Source organism: Procambarus clarkii, chromosome 15 (genome assembly GCF_040958095.1).
Source record: "Procambarus clarkii isolate CNS0578487 chromosome 15, FALCON_Pclarkii_2.0, whole genome shotgun sequence".
Classification (NCBI taxonomy): Eukaryota; Metazoa; Arthropoda; class Malacostraca; order Decapoda; family Cambaridae; genus Procambarus; species Procambarus clarkii.
Genome location: NC_091164.1, coordinates 4,568,880 through 4,593,685, shown reverse-complemented (window position 1 = coordinate 4,593,685; position 24,806 = coordinate 4,568,880). Strand labels below are relative to the sequence as shown.

The window sequence follows — 24,806 nt, the reverse complement described above, 5'->3', positions numbered from 1 at the left end:
CAGAGATGAATGATATTATAAACAGGGAAGGACATATGTTAAAGAGCACATGTTTATCTATGTAGTTACCAAAGTGTAGTTACAGGACGACAGATACGTTCATGATGTTCCATCTTCCCAATACTGTACTCTGTCATTTGATGCTTTAAACCTACTGACAGCATCCGCCACCCTCTCACTTGACATATTCCTACTGCCTACCACTCTGCTTGCGGAAGAAAACTTTCTAATATTTTTTGGCATCCTTGTTTTCATAACTTGAATCTATGACCTATTATTCTTAAGTTACAGGTTTCAAGAATTCCTCTGTTAATTGTGTCAACGCCTGTTGCTGTTCTGCGCATAGAGCTCATGTCATCTTTTTGTCTTCTATCTCCTAGCTTTGGCATATCTAACACCTCTAGTCTCTCATTGTAGCTCTTGTTTTTCAGTTGAAGAAGCCATTTAGTAGCATGTCTTTGCACCTTTTCCAGTTTTTGCTTTATGAGATCTGGGCAATATACAAGCACTTCATATTCCAATTTTGCAGTCATAAAAGTAGTAAACAATTTCTTTAATGTTTCACCGCCCATATATTTAAAAGTGATTCTAAATTTAGAAAGCTTGGCACAGGCTTCTTGTGCAATTGTCTTTATTTGGTCCTCTGGTGACAGTCTCTAGATCTCTCTCTCTCTATCAGTGTAGTTTAAAACCTTTCCACATAATTTGAAGGTCATGTGAGGCCTATTTTCTCCTATTCCACATTCCATAGCGTGGCATTTATTCACGCTTAGTTCCATCTACCAAGTGTTGCTCTGTACACTTATTTTGTCCAGGTCATCTTGAAAGGCATGCCAATTGTTTAAGTCTCTTATCTTCCCTAGTAGTTTACCATCGTCAGCAAACACATTCATGTGATTCTGTATTTCCTCTGGTAGATCATTCCCACAGACAATGAATATTACTGGACCTAGAACCCTGTGATACTCCACTAGTAGAAATTTGTCGAGTCTGATACATTACTTCTGATTACAGCCCCTATTTTTCTGTCAGGAAATGTTTTCACTCATGTCAGAAATCTTCCCATCACTCCAGTGTGTTCCAGTTTTTAGAATAACCACTTGTAAAGACTCTGTCAAAAGCCTTTTCTAGGTCCAGATAAATGCAGTCAACCCAACCATCTCTTTTCCTGAAAATCTCTGTGCCTCCATCATAGAAACTAAGTAGATTTGTTACACAGCATCTTCCTGTTCAAAAGTCATACTGTCTGTTATTAAACCATTTCTCTCCAGGTGTAAATGAATATGTAACCTTCAATCGATTTCACTTACCTGGAACGCTAGCTATGCAGAGGAGATGTGAGGAGCAAACATGGAATGATTCAAGGATGTCTGCTGGATTGTTGGCATCAATGACAGTAACTTTACTAATTGAGTGGGTCGACGTACATATCCAGACCAGGGATGAGAGAGTTTGTTCCAGGAGCTCACCCTCTTTTCTATCTTTTTCATGTTCCTGTCAAAAGCAACAGGAATTAAAGCTCTGGGAAACTATCCTCCCTATTATATCACTATGTACAAACTATTATAATTAACTCATATAACAACCAAATTTGCTCCCTTTTCATGCAACTGTGACATCTGTACTGAAATCTTTGGTTGTAACATTCAACTTTAGTGGACAACTAAAATGATCTTTTAGTGAAACTTTCAACTTGATTTACCCTTCTCTGAAAAAGATTTCCATATATTATTTTATTTAGCACTATTTCACCACCGATTAAATATGCTTCCACATTCCAATACTTTTGCCATCTGGTGGGAATATATCTAATCCAAAATGAAATGCAGTACCTTTTTTTAAACTATCTAGATAGTTTTTGTAAGAAATATATAGATATATATATGTGGAGAGAGCTTTGTTTTATATAAGAAACATAATAATCAGAAAGAAAATCTAAAAGTAAATATTTAGGAAACCAATTTTCTTGTTTTATTTTCCACCTAAAAAACATTATTTAATTGGGATCAATAAATAACTTGTTCTAATCAAGAATGATATTTTACAAGGTGTCAACACTATAGGCCTAGTATTGAACTTTTTTGTTGTATCATAGAAAAGAAACAATAACAAGTGCTGGTCCAACCAGGACCAGGCTCGTTGTTAGCACACCAGGCACACCAAGTTGTTGATCATACCAGGCTCCGATCAACATTTTCCCATCACGACAAGAAACTTTACAAATGACTTGGTCATATACTTGGGGTAGGGAGACAGTGGGTGCACAGTATCTAAATCCACCACCGATACACTGCTCCCTGTTTAGACAAAAGAACAAAATAATCCAACCAATACACACACACTCTAAGGAATCATCGGAACCGTAAGGAAAATCAGTCATCAGTGCTAACTACCATTTAGTAATGAGCCACTACACTGGCCATAACCAACCAAGTTGTCTAGTCAGGGTTACCTAGAAGAGAATAGTTAACCACCCAAAGAAAATTAACTTCATAACAGCGGGGCAATACAGTTTCGAGGAGAAAACAGTTTGACAGACATGATAGTTCTAAAACAGGATCACCAAGATATGTCACAAAAAGAAGGTTGTACAGACTACATCTTCCTAGACTGTCAAAACATGTTTTGATACTTTTCCACACAAAAGGCCAGTATATAAGATGGAGAGGTAAGCTTCAGTAACTGGAGAGACAGTGTACTGTGTATGGAAGCATCTGGCAGATAGGAAACATAGATACAATCAGAGGTGTTAAAGTTTGACACCAAAGAGCATTATAATATACATCAATATTCCGCTCCTACAAGACCACCACCTGGACTGGTCAGTACAGCGATGGCCTCGCTTCATGCAGGACATCATCAGATCCCTGAGGGTCCAAGTGGTTGGGCACCATTCCTTCGTCCAATCTTAAATTCTTGTATCCCCTTGCTATATAGGGTTATATAATGATAATGGCTTGGTACTTTCTCCTGATAATTACCTACCTTCTACAAAAAATAACTGGAAAAAGCAAGGATAACCAGCTAGTTTTCTGCTAACTACTAAATATCCAAATTGGGAACTGTGTCCATAGACTTTTTTTTTCTTTTTTGTCATCTTCCATGGTTAACTAAACCTAACCTGTCTGTAATCAAATGCAAATTAGAATCAAGATACAAAATTAACAAACCTTAAGTTCCATGTCTAATTTGTCAATTTCATCTTCTGGTTTAATTATTGTCGTCTCCGTGTCGCCAGAGTAGAAGACACTGGCGCCTACGATATTCCCACCATCTTTGGTTCTTCCTCCAGTTAAGTTCACACCAGCAGCACACCAAATCTGCAACCATTAAGTGATGTATTGATAAAAAAAATTATGATGCTGTAAAAAAAATACAAAATTCTTTGATGAATCTTTCATTTTTTTTTTAAATAACTGGATTTAAACATAAATATCAAAATGTCTGGTAATATATATCTACAGACTACCAGCATCTTACTTGAAATGCAAATAATGACTCAATCTTATTTAGTTATAATTTATTTTCAACAGTAGCAGTCTCTTAAAACTGTTTGAATTTGGTCCCGAGGTACCAGTGAATAAGCTCTGGAGAGTCACTAAGCCCCTCCCCCGAATAAAAAAAAAAGAGATGTTTTGTTATACTCGACACACTATTTTTAATCTTGAAGCTTATCTAATTATTGCACAGAGTGCCTCATTTAATTAATCGACCATAATTGTAATATCATTAGTAATCTTTGAATGATAAGAGAAAACAAGTATGGTACTGTGAATCTATGATAGTAATAGTTTAAGTAATTTAATAACCTCTCTCATGCAGTTTACATGGATTCTCCCAAAATATGCACTGATTCATACCTTCATTCCTGGCTCTTTCTCCATAAGTGGACGACAGTATACAGGTACAGGAACAGGCACATGTGTGGAAGAAGAGCTCTTGGGTTGGGCCTGGGGACCCTCAATGGCTTTTTGACCTGTCTTAGCAGGCAGACTCCACCCATATGCCTGCATTCGACCATCATCCTTCTTTACATGTGCACGGACCTGTTTGTATTGTTCTCTTCTTTCAGTGGCCCGCCGTTGTTGCAGCTTCTCTGAGGAACTGATGGTGGGGGAGAGGAATGTGAGGGGGGATGGTTCCCGACTCACATCTTCGGAACTGTCACTGTGCATTGTGGTGGATGTGCAAGGCAGAAGTTGCAGTGCAAGGTAGGTTGTGTGTGATGATGTATAAAGTGTGTAACAGGTTTGGGCAGGTGAAGGACAAAGGATGGGGAGGAGAAAAACAAATAACAAAATGATTCATTTGAACACGTCACCAAGTGCAATACCTTAGTTAGTGGGACAGAGTGCGGGGATCTGAAGGAGTGCTTTTGAAAAGGATTATCATTTAGTCCTAACAGCAGAGAAAATTAAACATATACCATGTGGACAGACTGTAAAAAGTTTTATTGAACAAAATAATGTTCTTAATCATAAGTAGTATTCTGGTTAAAGTTATTCCTCTAAGTCTTACTGACCTTTGGTTAGGATCTGACACAGTAAGGAAAGGTCAATATTTTGCCATCGTACAGCAGGCAACTTTTCAAACTGTTGCTTCTCGTAATACTGTTGCCAGGGAAACAATAGAAAATACTGTTCAGCTCAGAATGTAATTAGGAAATGTATTATCATCAAACTTTCTCAAAAGCCTTTCCATGCACAATTTGGCATAACAGAGACGGTCATGCAGCACCCAGGCTAACTTATGAGATGTGTTCATGTGCTGGCTTAATACTGATACAGGAAGCTTGGAAGAGTGTTCAATGGCCCACAAAGGCCACCTTTTCTGCCTCTGCCAGGTTAAAGATAGCTCTTGGCCTCAGGTAAATTTTTTTGTTGCCACTGGGAGGTGACCAGATGTGATCCTTATTTTGGCTCAAAGCTTATGTGACAGTGGCCAAGACTTGGGCTTGCACACACCTGACATGGGCTGGGACTTAATCTTCTGCCTTTACTGCCCCAGTTTGGAGTGCCAGCCTACAATGTTATTGCAGTTGCTTTTTATCATTTTGGAAATATTGGTCATATGCTTTATCTTGAGGTTATCTTGAGATGATTTCGGGGCTTTAGTGTCCCCGCGGCCAGGTCCTTGACCAGGCTTCCACCCCCAGGAAGCTGCCCGTGACAGCTGACTAACACCCAGGTACCTATTTTACTGCTAGGTAACAGGGGCATAGGGTAAAAGAAACTCTGCCCATCGTTTCTCACCGGCGCCCGGGATCAAACCCGGGACCACAGGATCACAAGTCCAGTGTGCTGTTCGCTCGGCCGACCGGCTCCCAATGCTCTCCCCCACATCTCAGAAGCTCATTTTAAAGGCTAGATTTCAACAGTTCTTTGGTAGTTTTGCTTCACTGGGATGTGGATAATGGAGAGCTTTGTATTTTTATGTGTGGAGTTTCTGAGATGATTCTTTTGTCATCTTTATGGGGAGTGGGTGAAGTTAATCTCCATGTATCAAGCACTAAACAACCCCCCCACTTTCTCCCCCTACGGGAGACTTGGCAAGATAAATATATGAAAAGAACAATATTACAATATTCTAAAAACTTGACAAGAGAACATTAATGATAAATCCTCCTCTAAGCACTCCAACACACTACAACAAAAGGCCACATGCTTGACCCGCAACTATGAGTAAGTGAAGGAAACAATCTAGGGGGACAGAAATGAAATAAAAATATATGTTAAGCAATAGTGAGACGTGACATGTAACTACCAAAGTCCCACATTTAAAATAGTGCATTTAAACTACAGAGAAAAATAGTGTGCACTTTTATAAACTAATAACAAAAATAATCTCAAACTAATCAGTGGTAAAGCAATATACCTATCATGATAATTTGTTATCATGTTTGTCATTAAAAACAAAATTGCAAACAAATTAAAAATCATAAAAAAATGGCTGGCTTATTTGCACTGAACAACACACTAAGAAAAATAAGTGGAAATATATTTTAAATTTACATGCCGAGGAACGCACATCAAGTCTGATACTGAAATGTTAATATACATGCAACACTTTACATGGAAATTTATTGAGGTAACTAGGCTGAAAACTACCACTTTATTCTCTGAATGACAATAATGGGTTCTAAGGTTTCCACAACACTTTAATATATCTCATCCAGCCACTTTTCTATCTGAAAAATTCAGTTTTTGGTTCAATTAACTGCATGCTTCACTTCTACTATGAGTGGTCTCCAGTCAGTCTTCCATAATAAACCATTTATACATACTTGGCATCAACAGTTTTATCAAAACTCGCTCTATTTCATGTGCAGTCTTGCTCCATATTCTCTAGTCCTAAGTCCTAAACTGTGATAACAAAAATCTCCACCTTTCCAAAACTCTGACACATCCCCATGTATCCATATCACCCAAAAATGAACTTTTCAATGCCCTGTCTAGTCTGACTCCTATATCTCAAAACATGCTCCAAATTTTTTTTTCGTAGATTTATCACACTATTGTGATCTCATTGTGCATATTGCCTTATGTCTTTGGTATTAAATTCATTACCTGCATTCTGATAATATTAAAGGAATTATCCATGATGCCACATAAACTGATATACCTGCACTTCACAAAGATTTATCACCTCAAGATGGATTTGGGGCAAATAGTCCTTCATGCAATCTTCCTGAGCTATGTAAAAGACACATCTAATACTTTATGTAGGGCATACGTAAATCTGTGTATCTATGTATTTACGTATGTAGGTTAGCTTAGCATTTTAAAAGCACCGAATCACATTCTGTGGTTGAGTGTTCAATAAACCCTTGAACTGTATGTTTAACACTTCTCTAACCCTGTCCATGGAGGACAGAAGAAAATGTATATATGCTGGTTAGCATTGTAAATGTGTGGCCACGTCTGTGGTAGAAAAAAAAAAAAAAAAAAAAAAAAAAAAAAATCTTCCTGAGAATTAATGTATACAGTAATTTGTTTCATACTCCCATGCTCATCTTGTGCAAGTATTATGGCAGTAACAACACCTGCTCTACAAACCACTCTTACTCTGAAGCCTCATTCTCCTCTACCCTTCAAGTAAATTTTGACTTTCAAAATTAAATCTAGTAACATCTTATGGTCCATCCAAGTCTAAAATTATATTCAAATCAACAAAGTCACTCTTTTTGTAATATTGTGCTAATAATCTTCTTCAATGGATGCTTATTTTCATCCCAAATAATTCATCAAATTACTTCACCAGCATGTAAATTTAACACCTTGGTCGACAGGGTTAAACAAAATAACGATGCCATTAATGTACATTAATTAAATTCCAAGGTTGAAATTCTGTGGTACTATGGATTTAGTCCTATCCACATTAACTGAGAGTATGAGGGAGGGAGAGTTTCCCTCCATGGTTTCAGGAAAGGTTTCTACTTCTGATAATTTGTTAAAAATCCTCACTGTCATCAGTCACTGGATGACTAAATGATCAGCTGTGTTGTTGCACTGGACACTGCAGGTGCCTTTGACTGCATATGATATCTCGGTCCACTTGCAAAGCTTCACATGCCAGTTATCACAGACTCCATATTACAACTAATTAGGAACTACCTTCCAGAATTGTCTCTAAGGGTGGTCCTTAGTGTAGCAGAATTTGAAAGCCACTTCATTAGTACCAATGTTTCACAGGGCAGTGTGCCTGGCCTCTTGCTGTGGAATGTCTAGATTAATGATCTGCTACTCTATGTTCCTGAGGCTCTAGCCTACGATGATGGCACTCTAACCTTTACACATACAAGTAAGGAAATGTCAACTGTTACGAGGCTCATTAATCAACAACATACAGCAATTTTCTCCTTGGGTTAACAATGGCAAGTTACATTTGTGGTAGAGAAAATGCAGGCAATGATCATAAAATCTAGTGCTCAGTGATGCAGATGACATACTGGGGAAAAGGTTTGACTCTTCAATGTCCATGACGAACTACATGATGAACCTAGCAAGTATGACAGCCAAGAAACTTAAAGCCCTAAGATGCATTTCATACCTTCTTGATAGCAGGGGTTGCAAACCTTATATGAGGCACAAGTTTGCTCTTATCTTCAGTATGCACCACTCTCCTCTATGGCCTGACCCTCCCCTCCCCCTTCATTCTCTAGAATATCACTATCAGTAATCGTTAATTCCTAGGCTAACTTGTATTTGGAACTTTGCTCAACACATCAATACGTGTGAAATCCAGTTAAGTGACTACAAGAAGGTCACTGGCACAAAGATGCTCCAGCTTCATTCTGTTATTAACATGATTCTAACTTGGTAATTTAGTACAAAATAAAGACAATTCCTTATTTATTTGATGAACTTATTTGTTCCCATGAGTTTCTAGGGTCAGACTTAGATAAGCTGAGGAAAGATATCTTTTAGCTTGCAGGTTCACTAGAAACATCAATGACATTCATAATGAATCTTAGTCTTAGTGTAACAAAAAAAAAAATGAGTGAATAAGTTTAAGTCAATAAGTTAAATCAATGAGTGAGAGTCAGTATACGTAAGTGAGTCAGTGTGAATGAGTGTTTTGTGTATGTATGCATATGCTTGTTTCAACAAATCAACACATGAATGTATTTTTCAGATGAATTTCAACATAAGATTTCTGCAATTTTCAGCATAATTAGGATCTCTTAGTGATAAAATATTTGAGATAATATCAGTTAGGGAGACTATAATTCATCCTTAATTTGTTTCACCAACTGCTATGACAGGAAAAAAAAAATTGTATTAAATATATTCACAGATTACAATAACTGACACACAGGACAACTTACAATCCTGTATCGAAGATCTCAAGACCTTTGCGTCTGTGGTCTGACAGGTTTTTCCTGCGCATCGTGTCCAGCGCCGGTGTGACCTGATGGGCAGGGGCACTGTAGCGCACGTTACCGTAAGGAAGAGGCTTTCTCTGTGGCTTTTCTGATGTACTAAACAGGTTACTAAAGCTGAAAAACAAAAACAAATGTCTTATAATGTCATTAATGTCTCATATAGATCACTGGAAACAAGATACATTACTACAGTTCAAGTTAACAAAGGATGAGGTGAATATTTGCTGTATACAAGCTGCTCAATCAATACCATGATGTTCACCTTACGAACATACATATTGATACATACATAAACAACTGGGTAAGGACATGTAGAACTATACACATACACACACAGTACCATGGCCCCATTTCCCACATTCATGGGGGTAGGGAGACATCAACTCAAGAGAAAAATGGGTATCAATACCAGGTATAGTGAAAAAAGATTAAAGATATTGAAATAAATAGCACTTGTTCACTCATTACATTACACAGCATCACTAACAAACAACAGTTACAACACACTGAAAAAAAAATTACATGTGCGAAATACAACATTCAAAATACATTTTCACATTCCAGTTGTGTTTCTGGAAGACGGCAAGAGTCCAGATGAGAGTTCTCCTATACACGAATATAATTTTATACTTGATGAATTGACATTATTAACAAAATGAAGAAAGCTCTTATCATGGCAATTATTTGTGAGGGGCTTCATCAAGCATGTGTGGATTTAACACAACAATTTTAAAGGACTTAAACCATATTTTTAATCCTAGAATTCATTCAAAGTTTTATATAAAAACAAAAATTTAGCTTACAATTTCCATATAGTCTGTTTGTTCTTTTTATCTACATTTGGATCATTTCTTGAGGCTCTGATCATTTCAGTCCAGCGTACAGCTTCTTGCAGCTCCATGAACCGTTCCTTGTATTGATTACGTTCCATAAGAACACGTGCCATCTCAACTCTTGTGAACCGTTTACGCTGAGCCATTGGAACGTCCTCCTAGGGAAAAAGAGCAGCTCTGAAATTTTTTGCAACAATAGAAACACGTAGCTGATTTGTTAAAAAAAAAATGCCTTACAACAGGGGTAGCCAAACTGTGGCTCTTTTACCTTTAAAATGCAGCTAATGAAAAATTCAAGGGAATTCAAACCTTCTAGAAATTTCTACCCGAATCCAGTTCAAGAAATGTGCAGCTATATAAAGAGTTCCGATACCTTTGGAACTCGGTTTGCATTCACAGTTAAAGAAAGTAAACCTATGTGCATAAGCTGCCAAGTGCCACTCAGTCATTACAAAGCCCGTAACTTGAAATGCCACTATGAAATTCATTACAAAAAATTTTCATATGATTACCCACCTAAATCAGACTTGAGGAAAACTAAGTTCAATGAGTTAAAATTATTAATGAATAGCCAACAGACTTTGTTGACATTGTTCAGTAAGAAGTTGTGGCCCTCAAACATCTGAGCTTTATCATTTGTGGCTCTTACAGAAAGCAAGTTTGGCCACCCCCCTGAGCTATAGTATCAAGTACTGTACTGTATATAGTTACTACACTAGCTTTAATAGTCACCTCATCATCAGACTTGTTAGCTTTGGCATTCTTCTCAGCTTCCTCCTTGATCTTCTTCACCTCATCCTCCAACTCGGTAATCCGTAATTTTAATCTGGATTTCACAGCGTTCAGAGACTTGATCTCTTCTCGTAAGATCTCCTGCTCACTATAAGAGGTTAAGATAAAAATGTATAAGAATACTTACTAGCAATAAATGTAGATAACATAGATTATACTAAATGTTGCTAATGATGCAGAGAAACACGAAGATGAGTGTACAACTTATTTGGAGAAAATATTACACCTGTCAGGTTTAATAAAAACTTTCCACATTATATAGGACTAATTCTAAAAAAAAATAAAAAACACTGGGAAAAGAAGAAGAAATGATGGTGAAAGAGGGTCGAGATTACGGAGATGAAGGTGTGATAGAGCTAGAAATGTGAAGGATTGTGTGCTTTAATTTATATTTACTGTAAGTATTTGTTTGGCAAGACTGGCAACAATGCTAATTTTCCTATATTCTGTTCAATGAAATTGTAGTGCTTGATGGCTGTAAATTCTATACACAGTCTTCATGTTTTTTTTTTTATTTGATGAGGAGTTTACCATACCTGAAGTTCCTGATATACTCCTGGTAATGCCACTAATACCATAACATAGTATAACTAATAACAGTTATTATTAGTGCTATCAATACAGCAGTCATACTAATGCTCATAAATCCTCCGATACAAGTTACAGGATATTTTACCTACACATACTTGGTCAGTATGTGTAGGCTTATTTATGGCTTATCAGCTTGTAACACACAATACTGTAAAATGCCACAGTGACCTTGTTGCTGGTTCGGCTTTTGATGAGGGTGTTGACAAGTTTGTATCTTGTGCAAAACCCACATACAGTACTAGCTTTATTGCAGGTGTCACAGTGAAGTTGTTTCTTTCTACCAGAAGAATAAATTATCATTTCAAGTTGTGTTTTCCCTTGTATCACTGTTGCTGATCATTTTGCTTACTATCTGCATTTCCTAGAGAAGTACTATATACAGGGTACCAGTATTTATGGTTTTGTGATTGATTTGGTGAATAATGGCACTTGTGAGTGATGTAAGAAAGAGATCAAGGCTAGAAAGTGAAGAGGCGGGAACTGGAGATAGCATATGCATGAGCATTTTAGGAAAAATGAAGTGGGGTACCAGGATATGGCCAACTTACACAAAAATAAAATTAATTATTATATTTTCTTTACAATTTTCTTACAATTTATATTAAAAATAAAAAGGTGAAATATTTTACTTACCTAAGACATTTACAAAAGTGGGTTTATCATTTGTAGACAAAGAGAAGACTATGAAAAGCACCTTTCTGAGCTTGTCACGCAGTCATTCCCTAAGGTAATAAGCTACCAGGTCTGCAGAAATGAATCTTAGCAGATTCATAAGATTGGTTTCAGTGAGACCCTGCAATTATTCTGTGCAAGGAAATACAAACTCCTTAAGTCCAGCGAAAGATCTCAAAGCAGAAAGATCTCGAGCAGAAAGACAACAAAATAGCATTCTCAGCCTCTTCAAGTGTTACTCGAAATAAGCTGAAACTGCCAAGTAGCACGGTTCTATAGATGTTTCTGTAACACCACAGCCAATGCACTGGGGCACCCAAAAGTCTATCATTACATTCGACCGAGTAAATATTTAACCTTTAGAGTGCAGTTATTAACACGTGTTAATACCCGGGGTAATGTGTTATCATACAATGATCTTCATTATTATTGCCCGTGTTGAGATACAAATGATGTAAATATGATTATACAGGTAATACCGTATATCTATATGGATTTATTGGAGTTAATTAAAACTCATGAAAAAATTCTGCTATTGCTTTTAATTGCTTGCTATTCGATGAAGTTATCATCTACCAGAGGCCTGGGATTATGTCAAATCATAATTTGGTCTTTATGCCAATGTCTGAATCATTTTGCGGGTGATGTTCCCAGACACAATAGTTGCAAGGGAGCGGGTTGCAAGACACTTCCTTTGATCTGTGCCTTGAACAGGCCTATATGCAGTACTCAATCAGTAAAAATATAAAAACATAAGAATAAAGGACACTGCAGAAGGCCTACTGCCCACATGAGGCAGCTCCATGTGAGCAAACCAAATGGGGCCACGTGACCAACACAAATATGAATTTGTGTTGCTCACGTGGCCCCCACCAAGTGAGGTGATTCGATGAAATATCTATGCCCAAGTTGACCACCACAAATGCAGCTGTTGGATGTTGGATAAATAGTCTCATAACTACCAACATTTTACCAGGTACTTAATTAAGGTACCAGGTACACCAAGGTGCATGGTGCTCCTGGCTGTCTGGGTTCGAATCCTTCTGGGGTGTGGAGTTGTCAGTTTGTTTATTTATTTATATATTTATTTATATTATATATATATATATATATATATATATATATATATATATATATATATATATATATATATATATATGTCGTACCTAATAGCCAGAACGCACTTCTCAGCCTACTATGCAAGGCCCGATTTGCCTAATATGCCAAGTTTTCATGAAATAGTTGTTTTTCGACTACCTAACCTAACCTAACCTAACTTTTTCGGCTACCTAACCTAACCTAACCTATAAAGATAGGTTAGGTTAGGTTAGGTAGGGTTGGTTAGGTTCGGTCATATATCTACGTTAATTTTAACTCCAATAAAAAAAATTGACCACATACATAATGAAATGGGTAGCTTTATCATTTCATAAGAAAAAAATTAGAGAAAATATATTAATTCAGGAAAACTTGGCATATTAGGCAAATCGGGCCTTGCATAGTAGGCTGAGAAGTGCGTTCTGGCTATTAGGTACGACATATATATATATATATATATATATATATATATATATATATATATATATATATGTCGTACCTAGTAGCCAGAACTCACTTCTCAGCCTACTATGCAAGGCCCAATTTGCCTAATAAGCCAAGTTTTCATGAATTAATTGTTTTTCGACTACCTAACCTACCTAACCTAACCTAACCTAACTTTTTCGGCTACCTAACCTAACCTAACCTATAAAGATAGGTTAGGTTAGGTTAGGTAGGGTTGGTTAGGTTCGGTCATATATCTACGTTAATTTTAACTCCAATAAAAAAAAATTGACCTCATACATAATGAAATGGGTAGCTTTATCATTTCATAAGAAAAAAATTAGAGAAAATATATTAATTCATGAAAACTTGGCTTATTAGGCAAATCGGGCCTTGCATAGTAGGCCAAAAAGTGAGTTCTGGCTACTAGGTACGACATTATATATATATATATATATATATATATATATATATATATATATATATATATATATATATATATATATATATATATATATATATATATATATATATATATATATATATATATATATATATATATATATATATATATATATATATATATATATATATATATATATATATATATATATATATATATATATATATATATATATATATATATATATATATATATATATATATATATATATATATATATATATATATATATATATATATATATATATATATATATATATATATATATATATATATATATATATATATATATATATATATATATATGTCGTACCTAATAGCCAGAACGCACTTCTCAGCCTACTATTCAAGGCCCGATTTGCCTAATAAGCCAAGTTTTCATGAATTAATGTTTTTTCGTCTACCTAACCTACCTAACCTAACCTAACCTAGCTTTTTTTGGCTACCTAACCTAACCTTACCTATAAATATAGGTTAGGTTAGGTTAGGTAGGGTTGGTTAGGTTCGGTCATATATCTACGTTAATTTTAACTCCAATAAAAAAAAATTGACCTCATACATAGAGAAAAGGGTTGCTTTATCATTTCATAAGAAAAAAATTATAGTAAATATATTAATTCATGAAAACTTGGCTTATTAGGCAAATCGGGCCTTGAATAGTAGGCTGAGAAGTGAGTTCTGGCTACTAGGTACGACATATATATATTATATATATATATATATATATATATATATATATATATATATATATATATATATATATATATATATATATATATATATATATATATATATATATATATATATATATATATATATATATATATATATATATATATATATATATATATATATATATATATATATATATATATATATATACACATAATTTTTTTTTTTTCACAGCCAATGGCACCATTGACAATCGTTGTACTGAAGGGGTTAAACAAAATTGTTTTACTTATTTTATGTGACACTAGCCTTTTGCTATACCTAGCATTAGGATGACTACTGTGGCATAATTGGAGGCACTTGGTATCAAGTGCCTTTTCTAGCAAACTTTGTTATACAAGTTGATCTTACTGTTTGGATACACCTAGCAGTTGGATATCTACTTTGGCATAATAGGAGCAGGTGGCTGTCAAGTTACTTTACTAGCAAACCTTGTTCACATGACAGAAAAGCATCTTGCTCTCTGTTAAATGCTTCTTTCATACATCAGATATTAAATGACAACTTACAAACTGGTGAACGATATTATATAACAACAAATGTTGCTTCATTCAAAACTACATTTTGTGCCAACTGACCAAGTCGGAGCCAACACTTATTTCTGAGTTGGAGAGACTATACGATGCACTTTAGTGGAGTAACTATGTTAACACTCTTAACCTACATCTTCATATAGTGCTGGAAAACACCATCGTGCAATAGCTTTTCATTAACTCTGCAATTATACTTTTAAAATGGAAATTCCTGAAATGAGGTTTATTTGTAATTAATATCAAACCATTAGGATATAAAACACTAAACACTTTACCTTGTTAGTTCATCTACTTTGGCAATAAGGTCATCTTTCACAATGTTTAGGGCATTCCTGCAAAACAAAACATTCAGTGAGTGTCTCAACCAGCCACTAAAAGGGGGCGGCAATGTTATAACTTTATATACCATGATATGCAAGGGAGCCAAAGCAGTCTTTATGAAACCATTTATGTGTTTACCACAAAGCATGTCTAGTTTGATCTCTATTTACTTGTGTCTCAGGCTGCGGTGGAAAGGAACGTTTACAGGATGAACGGCAGTTATCTCCGACACGTGCGTGTCTGAGGTAATGAACAGTGATGATTTAGGATCAAGCAAGGGTGAGACGAGACAAGGTGCATCAAACCATCAGGGGGTCAAGGTACATCAAACTGAAGCACTACACATTTGACTTACTTTGTAGCTAACAGCTCATTATTCTCCATGATAAGGTTTTCCACTTCTTTACCCATTCCTGCAAATAACACATGATAGTTTATAAATACATACAACTTTAGCTTGATTATTTGACTGTATTTCTAAAATGGAAGTATCATCTATTAATCACTAGTGAGGTTGTGTTTTTAAGACAACATTCTGGATGGCAAAGTTAAAACAGTTAGGGGACCGATGATCACAAAATGTCGAGACAAAAATAGGTATTAATTACACATAAACAATATAGCTACTATTTTCATTATCTAATTTTGTAGATTTTATTTTGAGAAACTTGACAAACCAAAGGGAAATTTTGCCTTACCAAAGAAGTTGTCTGTGACTGTTGTCGTAAAATGATCCGCGTCCATATTTGGGCCATTTAAGGTGCAGTGTTGTTGGTGATGCAGAGAAGGTGATGAGGTGGGGTAAACGAGGGAGGAAAACCACACGTGTGTTAGTTCTCACAACTCACACAGACAAAACACAAAGCTCTCATGCTCTGCTTACAGCCAGGTTAAATCAAACATATCCTGAGACTTATTGTGACAAGCTCAAATCTAAGCTTAATGATTACTAATTTGTGAGCTCTTAGACTATATGGTAAGTAAATCTAAATGTAATATCTTGAGCAATGACTTATAATTTCTGAATTATAAACTCAGATAATATATGAACACATATTACTATTAATAAATACAAATATATGGTTATTAACTCACAAATTACTGACCAATTCATTGTCAGTGCCAAATAATCCTATCTTACTACTAAGAAAGCTAATTCCCTTAACTACAATGAATCTCATCTTGAAACTGTCAAGCGGGAACTTTAAGAGTTAAACCTTTAGATGCGAGCTCCACTCATTTTGTAACTTTTCTTTAATTTGACCTTCATTTTATACAATAAAGTACAGTATATTTATGGCTTATCAACATAAAAAATAAAGTAGAAGTGTTTGTCAACGCATCAATCAACACTCATTAAAGGCATAATAGCACGAATGACACATGGGCCAGCCTTAGTCCCTTAATTCAATAACTATGGCCCAATGCATGCAGAGAAGGAGCAACCTGCATGCTTGATTCTAAATCCTTGATCATTGGTGCCTTGGCCAATGCTAACATTCTTCCCCTTAAATATAGTCAAGATAAATCCCTTCTTGTCTCAAAACAGACTTGCATGCTGTGACTCAAAAATATACTATCAGCTATATGGAAAACGAGGGCCCATAATACTGTTGATGTGCCATCAGTATAATCATGAGATATTCTATGTACATGTGGGGTGGGGGGGGGATTATACCCATTATAAATTAATGTCCATAATAACCTATTCTTTTCATAATATTGTAATTACAGAGAAAAAAGTAACTTTTGAGAACCTTTCAAGTAAAAACCAACTACATTTTTTGTAAATACATTAATATTAGTGATATATGAATCAAATAATTACCAGGTATAAGAGAATATTTAGGTTTTATTTAAATAATCTCTGGTTCACATAAAAGTTACAAATTCCCCATTATGTTTAATGAGAATCTAGCTACAGTACTATCAAAGCTTAGAAAGTGGCATCAGGGGAAAAAAAAGGAGCCAAATCTAATAATATAATAAACATTACAGTAAACTGAAGGAATATTATTTACATGATTCCTAGTCTTCCAAATTAATAAACTCGACTCATTTTTTTTTTCTCCATCGCCAATTTCTTGCAGGCAAAGCAGTAAGGCACACTTGTCATACCCGAGTACGTGGGAGAGTTCCCACCTTCCTCACTCCCACTGTCTGTCGTGTGCACAGCACCATTCGTCAGTGATGTGCAAACGTACACCCAAGGGTCATGTGCACGTGTCAAACATCAGGTTGTTGTGCGGCCAGACGTGTGCGGAGTGTATGGTAAGTGACCGCAGTCAAGAACCATAGCACAGGAGGAACAAGAATGTAACAACTAGCATGAGTAAAAAAGCCATGCAAAACAAATATAACTTTGCTGGAAAAGAAGAGCTTAGAAAACTGTCAGGTAAACTGCACATAAAAATGAAAATAAGAAACATGTACTCTATATTGAAGCCTGTCACTCAGCAGGATGCTGCAAGCACCCTTGCTGCAGCCTGCCACTCACCAGGATGCTGCAAGCACCCTTGCTGCAGCCTGCCACTCAGCAGGATGCTGCAAGCACCCTTGCTGCAGCCTGCCACTCAGCAGGATGCTGCAAGCACCCTTGCTGCAGCCTGCCACTCAGCAGGATGCTGCAAGCACCCTTGCTGCAGCCTGCCACTCAGCAGGATGCTGCAAGCACCCTTGCTGCAGCCTGCCACTCAGCAGGATGCTGCAAGCACCCTTGCTGCAGCCTGCCACTCAGCAGGATGCTGCAAGCACCCTTGCTGCAGCCTGCCACTCAGCAGGATGCTGCAAGCACCCTTGCTGCAGCCTGCCACTCAGCAGGATGCTGCAAGCACCCTTGCTGCACCCTGCCACTCAGCAGGATGCTGCAAGCACCTGTGTTGTAGCCTGCAGCTCAACAGGATGCTACAAGCACTCATGTTGTATTCTGCAGCTCAACAGGATGCTACAAGTACCCATGTTGTATTCTGCAGCTCAACAGGATGCTACAAGTACCCTTGTTGTAGCCTGCAATTCAACAGGATGCTACAAGCACCCATGTTGTATTCTGCAGCTCAACAGGATGCTACAAGCACCCATGTTGTATTCTGCAGCTCAACAGGATGCTACAAGCAACCATGTTGTATTCTGCAGCTCAACAGGATGCTACAAGCACCCATGTTGTATTCTGCAGCTCAACAGGATGCTACAAGCACCCATGTTGTATTCTGCAGCTCAACAGGATGCTACAAGCACCTAAAAGCATGCATCTCTTTTTACTCTTCACTTTCCTCCCAAGTCAAGGAAAATTATATACCAACTACACCTAAGTTTAGACCTTCTATCAACTGACCTGTAATAGCCTGTTACAAATCAAATACCGTATAGCAGAGCGATTAAAAAAACAAGGGCGGTGTGACTAAGGATATTTAGAAGAATTGAGGCTCAATTTCTATTTTACTTTACCTATAACAATGTACTGTAGCTTAACAATATCCAGTGTGAAGTAAAATGCTTAAGACGAAATTCTACGGCAGCACTATATCTAAGCCGCGAATGCCAGACATAATTTAGCATTGTACATCGATGCAGAATTTATGTAGGACCTGTTACACCAATATCTTTCATATATGTAGTATAACAGATCTCTAATTAATTCATAGCTTAAAAAACTTTAAACCATGAAGTTCAAGACTACCACATAACTGTGATTGGCTGAAATAGGCACTAGATACTATACTAAATCTTAATGTGATATACAGTACTGCAGTAGGATCATGTGATAACAATGACCTTGTTCATGCATGTGAATCCCTAACATGCGATAAACTACAGGTCCTCGGATGCAAGCTACAGTACTATAGTAACAAACTGATGTGCGCAATACCAACCAGACGATGCATATTCTCCTGGGTGCACCCAGCCACCTGATGTGTCCGAGGATTTCAAACAAAGAATGGAAGTTAATTGATTTTACGGGTCACAAACATACCTTTCTTTTAATTAGTGAAATCAAATTAATTTTCAGGTAGCAATTATAGGAGTAGAACACCTAGTCTGCCACCATTTGGTTTATTTGTGAAACAACCATTTCAATAAATGGTGGTTCACACCACCCTTGCCAAAAATAAGTTAACAGTTCCCTCCTCTACTTAAACATTTGTATTATGCTCACTGTATACATCTTGGATGACGCATATACTGCATTTTATTACGTAATTCATTTTTGACAGCAGCAATAGTACATGCACACTTGTGACTGCCACACCACCATCTCAAACCTTCAAGATTTATTTCACAGTCCATCCCAAACCATGGCATGGTGATGACTGGTAACTTAGATATTTAAAAACGAATTTACATGACTCAACCGCAAGTTCTAAAAAGAGCCATAAGAGAGAATAACCCATAAAATATTACGCAATGACAAATGATTATGCTAGCAGACTCATCCCCAAAATATTCAAATTTTGATATTAGTCCCAGATTGGTAAACTGAATGCACAAAGATTATTTCAATCGTCAGTGAGGAAAACTACAACTTTAAACACACAAAATAGTCCTTGTTTTTTCAAGACCTATGCAACTATTTCTCATATGATCCAGTTGCAAAATGAGTGGCAAAACAAACAGAACTTTGCACACAGCTACCATTCATATTAAAAAACATTTTTAAATTCTAATTTATGTTCTATGCTGTTCACTCAGCTTTGTGGAATGATAACCTTTCAATTAGAAAATATTAAGTAATACTATTCAAATGATTTTTAATCAAATGTTTTACTAAATCTTAACATATTATGTAATATCACATGAAAACAATCTGTTTGACAATGGCTACACAAGCATGTAAATACTTTAGAGAACTAATAATTTTGCAGCAGATACCTGTTTCCTTTGTATAGTGAGATATGGTCAGGATTGTCTCCTGTGTGCCCAAGAAACCAAGGTTACCTGTGCAAGGCTGCCCCCTAACCTTAGGGCAAGTGCTACTCTTCCAACTTTAAGATCCATCACTTTTAAATTAACATATGTGAGAGGAGTTATGTGAAAGATGACAAGGCTATTGGTATTAACAGAAGGGTACACGAAACCCACCAAACGTGACTTGATTTGTTTAAATGCAGGAGAAATCTTATACTGCAATTAAGACACATTCTTCTTCCTTGTGACAAAAACCACCTTCTGACAATGATTAATAAAGCAACCTACCCCAAGAAATGATGACAGAGGTTTGGTAAGTTTAAGACAAATCACATGACAAAGTATTATAAACAACTGCACAGTTATTTGATAGTAAAGAAACACAAATACACATAAGCTGCCCATGTCTTATCATTTAAGAGTTAAGGTAAAACAGAATAATGAACCTGTGTGTATTCTAAACCATTAATAAAACTCTCCAAACAAGTGCTTAGTAATGACACAGCCCATAAAGAGAAGATAATTATGGGGGAGAAATCACTAAGCCAATATGACTATACAACACATAGAAGGGATAGGAGAATAAGGAGCTGGGATATCAAGAAAGAAGTGAGGAAACGGTGCCCAATCACTTGGACAGACAATATAGAGAAGTAATAAGAACGAATGGTTCTCTCAGACTGTACACAGGAGGAAGGGAGTGCTCTACCACATTGTACACTAATACAATGGGGAAAACACATCTTGAAATATGTAATTCAAAGAAGCACACATGAGTAACCCAATTTTGTTTGTGTCCACCACAGAAGATGCAGAATATTTCATGTTTCCATAATTGCTGTAATTACCTACAGTACATTAATGATTCAAACAAATAAATTAACTGACTTTCACATACAGTTAGCCACAATTTTCTAAAAGTTAAAATGATTTAATTAAAAAATCCTCCTGTCTTACATTCAGATGTTTTTAAAGAATTATCTGTGAAATATTTACATTAATACTTAGGAAGGTGAGAAAAATGTGGCCAATTAAGTGGATTATTAATAATCACACTGAATACGACCTGAAGTGATCACAGTGACAACACTCTGTACGTAAATATATATATATACCTGTTCACATTTCAATCCATGAAGAAAGGTGTGAACCTCGGCAGATATTCGGCTTAAATATTTAGTTTGCCAAAAACATAACATTATCCATGAAACCACGTCCTAGAGCCAAAACCTATCAGATGACATCTTCCAATATGTTAATTAACTAATACTCTATTAATTAATTGTCAATTAATACATTAATTGACAGACTCAATTCACAAATTGACAATCAATCCTTTGACAGAGTGATAGGTAAAAAATATAGAACTAGTCTTTCCAGGCACTGGGAGCTTGCAAACTTAGCAAAATTAGATAAGCTTTAATTACAGCCAATGTGAGGTATCCCCCCCCAGGCCATCTTACTCAGGATATAACAAAAGTTGTGTACTGAGTACAGAGGGTGCAATGACGACAAGGTGCTGTAGTGGGTATAGTATGGAGCAGGTGGTCAACAGTGTAGGTGGTGGTGGTAGTTAATGGTAGCAGTCATAGTAGTTAATGGCAGTGATGGTGATGGTAGTAAATGATGGTGGTGGTGGTTGTTTACCTAGAAGAGTTTACTTGGAGATGGTTCCAAGAGTTCTCTTCTACTGCCTGAGCCCGGCCTGGGGCAAGGCTCAACTTGTAATAACTTGGTCCAATAGGCCGTTGCTTGCAGCAGCCCACAGGCCCATATATCCACTACAACCTGGTTGGTCTGGTGCTTCTTTCAAGAGCTTGTCTTATTGCTTCTTTAAGAAGTCCAGCAATATTCATTATGCTTGTTGGGAAGGTATTTAACTGACATGGTCCTCTAATGTACATACAGTGCTCTATAACTGTGTATATGGCACCTCTACTGCACATTGGTTCTATTCTGCATTTCTATTTGTATTGTTTGCTCCAGTATGTTATTTTACTGTGCAAATTCTTCCATGTACATATTTGACACCACTCTCATTTCCTTTCCAGAAAGTACATTCCGAGAGCTTTCAGGAAGTCCCAATAATTTAGGTGCCTTATCATGTTTATGAGTGCTGCATATGTTATTTGAATTCCCTCCATTTCAGAAATCTCTCCTGCTCTGAAAGGGGAAGCGAGTACCAAGCACTACTCAAGGTGGGACAGCACCAGTGATTTAAATAGTATTCACATTGTAGTGGAATCCCTGGATTTTAACTTTCTCATAAGCCATCCTTTAATTTTCCTGGCTGAAAAGCTATATTTACTTGTTTAAGTTCTCTAGATGTCAGGCCATCAGACATCATCAGAATTCCCAGATCTTTTACATGTTGTTTTCTTTCTTTGAGAAGGTTTGATTGTGTCTTGAACCCTGTATTTCATTTACATTCTTGATTTGTACCATACCTAAGTACCTGGAACTTTTCACTGACAAACATCATGTTACTTTCTGTTGCTAAAAGACGTTATTAATATTAGCTTGTAGTTTTTTCAGTGGTAGTCATTGGTGGTGGTAGTAAATAGTAGGTGATGGTGGTAGTATATGGTAGTGGTGGTGGTGATGGTAGTAAATGGTAGTGGTGGTGATGGTGGTAGTAAATGGTAGTGGTGGTGATGGTGGTAGTAAATGGTGGTGATGGTGACAGTGGTAGTAAATGGTAGTGGTGGTGATGGTGGTAGTAAATGGTGGTGATGGTGGTAGTAAATGGTGGTAGTAAATGGTAGTGGTGGTGATGGTGGTAGTAAATGGTAGTGGTGGTGACGATGGTAGCAAATGGTAGTGGTGGTGATGGTGGTAGTAAATGGCAGTGGTAATAGTAGTAGTAAACGGTAGTCATGGTTACAGAAAATGGTAAATCATTTACATATGGAAACCTTTCATCAGTACCCAGCTGGTGTCTTCTCACCTTAAGGAAGTGGGCATAAGGGAGTGGTGACCTCCAACATAACAACTTTACTCTGTATAGATTTATAAAATGTAAACATCACAAATTATCCAGAACTATGAGCTTTTGAGATCCAATCCTCACAAGGACATCTTGAACACACAAACACGAGACAACTTCAAGCAGCCAACCTTGAGGCTGACGAAGATATAAGGAAAGCAACGGATGGAGCAGGTGTGTGCGTGTGTGAGTGAATGTTCTCATGATCTATAAAGATCTTTCTTAACACACTGACACTATATAAGCAATATAATTTTGAAATATAGACCAAAATAATAGATTCAATCTACAGTACTACCATAACCCACAAATTACTAATTTGATACAAATGACTAACTAAATTCTTTAATTTGTTCCAATCAACAACAATCAAAGACGGGGTGACCTTAATTATAATACAGAATATATAATATATATAGCCTGATAGAAAGGAAAAAATAACTTGTATTTTGAACACAATTGTTCTTCTCCATGAATAGTCTAAGCTACTTGATGCTCTCCAAGAACAATAATGATAATGTCAGGTATTAGTAAATACTAAGCCCACATATTTAAGTCACGAAAAGTGACGATATGTTGACCCGTCCATGGCCACTGTTGTGTTTCAACTTGATCATAGTCTAGGATGGACCAAAACATCATTACTTTTCCAGTTTCAAATGCACAGGTTCATTGTTATTTGTTAAAGCCACATTATCAGCATTTGCTCTTCACTACACCAGTACTGCTTTGGCATTGTGCATTAGATTTAATGTATTACTGTGACTTATAGAAGGACAACTAAACAAAAAAAAGCCATTCTGTTGAATGTCATTAATTATGAAATAACACTATGCAACATTAAGGGGCTCGCTTAATTGTTTTTATAAACTGCATCAGAGTACTACCTGTGATATCTGCTCCTTCATCCATTTCAGCCAAGGCATCAGGTTCCTGGAACTGTAGTTCTTGGTAAAGTGTGTTTCCTGTTCGCTCTTCTCTGTAGGTATTTGATAATATTTAATATTGAATTATAGCGAGTTATTCGGCTGGTTAAATTATTTTATATATCAAAAGTCTGAAGTAAGTATATTGGATAAAACATTTAGTATGCATTATTTAGAATTCCTTGTAGTTATTTGCTTTTGATCTTTCACTTTAGTTTCAATTCAAAAATAGAACTCATATGTGTATAAAGCTTGACTACTGAGGAAACATCAACACCCCACAAATTAATCCCATTTCATTAATGAATATTTACAAAAGAATTTACCCTATTCTGCATCTCACTAAAAAGTTAAACACTTTAGAAAAAAAATCCTTAACATGATTAAAATTTTGTTCCCCTTTTTCTATTGAGATTCTATTTTACCAGATACGTTTGTTTTTTCATAATCTCACCCCCATCACATGCTCACCAACCATTTTAATCATCCTTTAAAATGAAATGAAATTTTTCCTATATTATCATTTTCATCAAGTCTTACGACCGATTCTAAATTTTTTTTACAAACAATAACAAAGATTACTACTACTACTACTACTAATAATAATAATATTAATTAGGTTTTTACTGT

General features: G+C 36.2%; 1 protein-coding gene across 23 annotated transcripts in view; it reads right to left on the bottom strand.

The window, feature by feature from the left end:
• The window catches only part of LOC138349594 (C-Jun-amino-terminal kinase-interacting protein 4-like), a 112,274-nt gene that overhangs the window by 44,367 nt on the left and 43,101 nt on the right, over positions 1-24,806 (bottom strand). For 8 of the 23 annotated variants that reach the window (XR_011228569.1, XR_011228565.1, XR_011228562.1 and 5 more), the window contains exons 7-18: positions 24,138-24,229; positions 19,232-19,267; positions 17,481-17,522; positions 16,061-16,078; positions 15,718-15,775; positions 15,317-15,373; positions 10,450-10,597; positions 9,688-9,875; positions 8,828-8,998; positions 3,861-4,167; positions 3,171-3,320; positions 1,311-1,494 (exon numbers count right to left, since the gene is read on the bottom strand). Coding sequence is in view for 2 of the 23 variants with exons in the window: in XM_069324908.1 (XP_069181009.1) it covers positions 1,311-1,494; positions 3,171-3,320; positions 3,861-4,167; positions 8,828-8,998; positions 9,688-9,875; positions 10,450-10,597; positions 15,317-15,373; positions 15,718-15,775; positions 16,061-16,078; positions 17,481-17,522; positions 19,232-19,267; positions 24,138-24,229 (1,451 nt within the window). In the remaining 21 variants the exon portion in view is untranslated. The remainder of the gene's footprint in view (positions 1-1,310; positions 1,495-3,170; positions 3,321-3,860; positions 4,168-8,827; positions 8,999-9,687; positions 9,876-10,449; positions 10,598-15,316; positions 15,374-15,717; positions 15,776-16,060; positions 16,079-17,480; positions 17,523-19,231; positions 19,268-24,137; positions 24,230-24,806) is intronic. The other 15 variants (XR_011228577.1, XR_011228581.1, XR_011228571.1 and 12 more) reach the window with 9 other exon arrangements.